The 4,927-nt window shown below is 33.7% G+C and overlaps 1 protein-coding gene across 1 annotated transcript; it reads left to right on the top strand.

Annotated features, from left to right (window-relative positions):
- Positions 1–2,528: 2,528 nt before the first annotated feature.
- Positions 2,529–4,572, top strand: LOC117117029. Its single transcript, XM_033261210.1, has 4 exons — positions 2,529–2,583; positions 2,689–2,875; positions 3,870–4,124; positions 4,339–4,572. The coding sequence occupies exons 1-4, from the start codon at positions 2,539–2,541 to the stop codon at positions 4,512–4,514; spliced, it is 663 nt and encodes a 220-aa protein (XP_033117101.1). The 5' UTR covers positions 2,529–2,538; the 3' UTR covers positions 4,515–4,572.
- Positions 4,573–4,927: the final 355 nt, after the last annotated feature.

The raw sequence follows: 4,927 nt of genomic DNA, 5'->3' as shown, positions 1-4,927 counted from the left end.
AAAAAAATACATATTTGCTCAACTTTTTAACATTGTCACTTTTTGCACAAAAGTGCTTATCTCGCCAAGTTAAGCACTTAGTGCAAATTTTTGACTTTACGCCACATTTCGAGTACTGTTCCGAAAAACACCAAACTTTCAAAGGAATAGTGTTTGTTTCAGGCTATCTCACCGTCCCTAACAAAAAAAAAACAAACATTTTGACTCAACTTTTTAACATTGTCACTTTTTGCACAAAAGTGCTTATCTCGCCGAGTTGAGCACTTAGTGCTAATTTTTGACTTTCCGCCATATTTCGAGAACCTTCCAAAAAAACTTCAAACTTTCAATGGAATAGTGTTTGTTTCAGGCTATCTCGCCGTGCCTTACAAAAAAAATTACATTTTGACTCAACTTTTTAACATTGTCACTTTTTGCACAAAAGTGCTTATCTCGCCGAGTTGAGCACTTAGTGCAAATTTTTGACTTTTCGCCATATTTCGAGTAATTTTCCGGAAAACTCCAAACTTTCAATGGAATAGTGTTTGTTTCAGGCTATCTCACCGTCCCTAAAAAAAAAAAAACATTTTGAATCGACTTTTTAACATTGTCACTTTTTGCACAAAAGTGCTTATCTCGCCGAGTTGAGCACTTAGTGCAAATTTCTGAATTTTCGCCATATTTCGAGTACTATTCTGGAAAACTTCAAACTTTCAATGGAATAGTGTTTCTTTCAGGCTATCTCACCGTCCCTAACAAAAAAACATTTTGAATCGACTTTTTAACATTGTCACTTTTTGCACAAAAGTGCTTATCTCGCCGAGTTGAGCACTTAGGGCAAATTTTTGACTTTTCGCCATATTTCGAGTACTATTCTGGAAAACTTCAAACATTCAATGGAATAGTGTTTCTTTCAGGCTATCTCATCGTCCCTAACAAAAAAAAAATACATTTTGACTCAACTTTTTAACATTGTCACTTTTTGCACAAAAGTGCTTATCTCGCCGAGTTAAGCACTTAGTGCAAATTTTTGACTTTTCGACATAATTCGAGTACTTTTCCGGAAAACTTCAAACTTTCAATGGAATAGTGTTTGTTTCAGGCTATCTCACCGTCCCTAAAAAAAAGTACATTTTAACTCAACTTTTTAACATTGTCACTTTTTGCACAAAAGTGCTTATCTCGCCGAGTTGAGCAGTTAGTGCAAATTTTTGACTTTTCGCCATATTTCGAGTACCTTTCAAAAAAACTTCAAACTTTCAATGGAATAGTGTTTTTTTCCGGCTATCTCACAGTCCCTAACAAAAAAAAATTACATTTTGACAAAACTTTTTAACATTGTCACTTTTTGCACTAAAGTGCTTATCTCACCGAGTTAAGCACTTAGTGAAAATGTTTTACTTTTGCCACAATTCGAGTACTGTTCCGAAAAACTTAAAATTTCCAATGGAATAGTGTGGATATGAAGCTATCTGACCTTGCCTAACAAAAAAAATTACATCCTAACTTAACTTTTTAATACTGTCACTTTTTGCACAAAAGTGCTTATCTCGCCGAGTTGAGCACTTAGTGCAAATTTTTGACTTTCCGCCATATTTCGAGTACTTTTCTGAAAAACTCCAAACTTTCAATGGAATAGTGTTTGTTTCCGGCTATCTCACCGTCCCTAACAAAAAAAAAAACATTTTGAATCGACTTTTTAACATTGTCACTTTTTGCACAAAAGTGCTTATCTCGCCGAGTTGAGCACATAGTGCAAATTTTTGACTTTTCGCCATATTTCGAGTACTGTTCTTTAAAACTTCAAACTTTCTTTATCTCAACTTTTAACATTATTTTCAATGGAATAGTGTTTCTTTCAGGTTGTCTCACCGTCCCTAACAAAAAAAAATACATTTTGACTCAACTTTTTAACATTGTCACTTTTTGCACAAAAGTGCTTATCTCGCCGAGTTAAGCACTTAGTGCAAATGTTTGACTTTTCGACATATTTCGAGTACTTTTCCGGAAAACTTCAAACTTTCAATGGAATAGTGTTTGTTTCAGGCTATCTCACCGTCCCTAAAAAAAAGTACATTTTGACTCAACTTTTTAAAATTGTCACTTTTTGCACATAAGTGCTTATCTCGCCGAGTTGAGCAGTTAGTGCAAATTTCTGACTTTTCGCCATATTTCGAGTACCTTTCAAAAAAACTTTCAATGGAATAGTGTTTTTTTTTCGGCTATCTCACCATCCCTAACAAAAAAATTACATTTTGACAAAACTTTTTAACATTGTCACTTTTTGCACAAAAGTGCTTATCTCACCGAGTTAAGCACTTAGTGAAAATGTTTTACTTTTGCCACAATTCGAGTTCTGTTCCGAAAAACTTTAAATTTCCAATGGAATAGTGTGGATATGAAGCTATCTGACCTTGCCTAACAAAAAAAATTACATCCTAACTTAACTTTTTAACACTGTCACTTTTTGCACAAAAGTGTTGCTATGTGATATGATCAGTATACGCGCTGTCTCTTATACACATCTAGATGTGTATAAGAGACGGGTCATACACTCTCATGGATCTCAACAGAAACAAAGTGATTGACATACAACTTGTACAGGTAATGATATATCAACAGTCATATTATTTGATTAACTACACTTTGATTATCATTCAGCTTTACTAGGCCTAGCCCTATGTTTTTTTGGTTTTTTTTTGTTACCAGAAAAATGTGGTAGGTGGCAGCTATCATATGGAACTAGAAGGACTTAAGTTGGGAGTGGCTGCAATTGGAATGGAGCAACTAAAAATCCAAGCTCTTGTGACTGACAGGCATGCACAGGTTGCCAAATGGATCAGAGAGAACCTAAAAGACATTCAACATTATTATGATGTGTGGCATGTTGCTAAAAGTAAAGCATCTCTACTTGTTTGCTCTAATTACATTTATAATTTGGCCTATAGGCTATTTAATAATTATAGGCATGGCCAGGCCCTAGGCTGCCCTTACACGTAATAAATATTGTTATTTAGGCTTCTGTGGGGTTGTTTCTATCTCAGTTAATATGCAATTGTTCTGTAGTTAGGTATAGGCATATTGCTACAAATATACAAAAATAAGGTCTAGGCCTAGCCTATGTTAGCTAGATAAAAAAAAGGTGTGACTGCTTACCTTTTGAGGCCTGGTGCTGTATTCATCTATTCTACTATACTAAGCTAGCCTCTTTTTGCCTACACTTGTTGTATCTATCCTAGGCCAGGTTAATTATCAAAAGTATAAGCATCCTTCAATTGTTAAACAGTGTTAAGCATACTTCTTTCAAATTCAATATCAAACACATCAATGAATCCTTCAATGTAAAAATAAATCCAAAGCTTCCTTTCATAAATGAAACTGTATGTAAAGTTTTGTACTAAACTGTCATGCATGCTGTACCAACCATGTCTCTGCACTGGAACTTGAACTGTTGCACGCTGTGTATCATTTCGCGCGCTTTAACAATTATAACATTGTTACAATTTATTGTTGTGTTCCTCCCCTGTGTATGTAGTAAACAAATATTCAGGGATCAACTATTGAAGTAAACTTCCTAAATTTCTTTTATTGCAAAAAAACAAACCATACAGTAAAATAGTAACTATTTTATGCGTTGATATGATTAAAATAAATTATTTTCAATTTGTTTTTCATATTTTTTATACTGTTCCTACAGGCCTATAATTTTTTAGAAAATTTTATCATCATCTTCTTTATTCCACTCCAATTATTATTTTACAATTATTTTTATTCATTTAACCCTCCTATATTAGTATAAGTAAACCAAATAAAGTGCTCTTGGTTGGTTTTTGAATATTATGTTTAGCAATAACATTAGCATTTATCATTCTTTTGAACTATTTGTTCAGGCCTTGGAAAAAGAGTAAGAGCCATCGGGAAAGAAAAGGATTGTGAAGTGGTGCAGGAGTGGGCAAGAAGTATTAACAACCATGTTTATTGGGTAGCTTCGTCCACACCTAGTGGAGATCCAAATGAAATGCTTGGGAAGTTCATGAGCTTAAAGAACCATATTCAGAACATTCATACTGGGCATTCAGAGCACTTCCCAAATTGCCTTCATCCTCCCATACAGGAAAGAAATAGGAAGAAATGGCTAAAACCAGGTATAAAATATTTATTAAAAAATCTTCATTTTTTTAAATTACAGTACTGTACATGCTTACCGTAGTCGGAATTTTATTTTTATATCATATTTTATTACAGTATTATCAACATCATATAACATCACAAAAAATAAATGTAAAGATAAAATGTTAGTAATGGTTTTTACAGTTTAAATGTTATATTAATCTTTTTTTTTATTTTGTCATATGACAGGGTCAAAGGCATGCAAAAAATTGTCCGATCTTCTAGAAAAACGTCACTTTCTAAAGGACATACAAAAGCTTAGTCCACATCGGCAGACATCGGGTGTAGAGGCATTCCATGGGACTATAATTCACTTTGCTCCCAAAATGCTGGTGTATTCCTATAATGGCATGTTTACCAGGTAAGAGTTAAGCTCCATCTACACTATCAAACTGTATGTGCAAGAAAAATGTGATATGACATCAAGACAAATTTGTTGCATAAAATATTATACTGTGGACAGAGTTAAACATACACTTTGCAATCATCAACCTTGCGTACCAATTGCTATATGGAAAACTTGTCAAACATATGTCATTTTATTTTTAAGGTGATAATAGCAGCGTTGCATTATAATGAAAATGCAGGCAGAATTGCTTTAAAAGATGGAAAAGGAAATGACAGATATTCCGTAGTTTATCCAAGAGCTAAAAGTGGTGGATATACATTGCAAAAAGTGTTGACTGAGGCTACTTATGGTAAGCTTAACTTGCAAATTTTTAGTTGCTTATGAAAATGTAGTTAAGTCATGTGATCTTTCAATACAATTTAAACTCCA

This window comes from Anneissia japonica, unplaced genomic scaffold (genome assembly GCF_011630105.1).
Source record: "Anneissia japonica isolate Jap-2015-1 unplaced genomic scaffold, ASM1163010v1 scaffold407_len587689_cov185, whole genome shotgun sequence".
NCBI classification, from domain to species: domain Eukaryota; kingdom Metazoa; phylum Echinodermata; class Crinoidea; order Comatulida; family Comatulidae; genus Anneissia; species Anneissia japonica.
The sequence above is the reverse complement of the archived record's forward strand: the minus strand, read 5'-3'. Positions and strand labels throughout refer to the sequence as shown.